A 489-nucleotide genomic window follows, 5' to 3' on the forward strand; every position below is an offset into this window, starting at 1 on the left:
GGGAGGCAAGGGGGGGCCGTATGGGAGCAGGTCAGACCCTACCTCCCTCCCTGAGGCTTTCTCCATGGCCTGGACCATCTGCAGGACAGAGTAGCCGGTGCCCGTGCCCAGATTGTAGACCTGGGAGGAGGAGAAGAGACATGGATCAGCTTCTTCCCCAAGGGGAGAAGGGCCAGGCCCCCTTAGGTCCCCAAGGGCTGTGAGAGCCTGTCCCTGGCCAAGCCCCACAGCCCCTACAGGGCTGGTCACACCTTCCCACAGCCCCCTCCTTACTTTGCAGCCACAGTTCTCCTGGAGCTTCTTCAAAGCAGCGATGTGGCCCTTGGCCAAATCCACGACATGGATGTAATCCCTGACACCTGCAGGGACACTGAGGGTGAGCACAAGCCCTTCCTGCCTGGGAGGGAGCCAGGCTGGGGAGCTGCAGGCTGGGGGCCCAGGCCGTCCCTGCCCCGCCACGCACCCGTCCCATCCCCCGTCTCGTAGTAG

The 489-nt window shown here is 64.0% G+C and overlaps 1 protein-coding gene across 1 annotated transcript in view; it reads right to left on the reverse strand.

Moving 5' to 3' along the window:
• Nucleotides 1-489, reverse strand: part of GALE (UDP-galactose-4-epimerase) — a 5519-nt gene that overhangs the window by 478 nt on the left and 4552 nt on the right. Inside the window, exons 8-9 of the mRNA XM_010000586.1 lie at nucleotides 274-359; nucleotides 43-120 (exon numbers count right to left, since the gene is read on the reverse strand). Coding sequence (XP_009998888.1) covers nucleotides 43-120; nucleotides 274-359 — 164 coding nt within the window. The remainder of the gene's footprint in view (nucleotides 1-42; nucleotides 121-273; nucleotides 360-489) is intronic.

Source organism: Chaetura pelagica, unplaced genomic scaffold, assembly GCF_000747805.2.
Source record: "Chaetura pelagica isolate M959 unplaced genomic scaffold, ChaPel_1.0 scaffold676, whole genome shotgun sequence".
In the NCBI taxonomy this organism is placed as follows: domain Eukaryota; kingdom Metazoa; phylum Chordata; class Aves; order Apodiformes; family Apodidae; genus Chaetura; species Chaetura pelagica.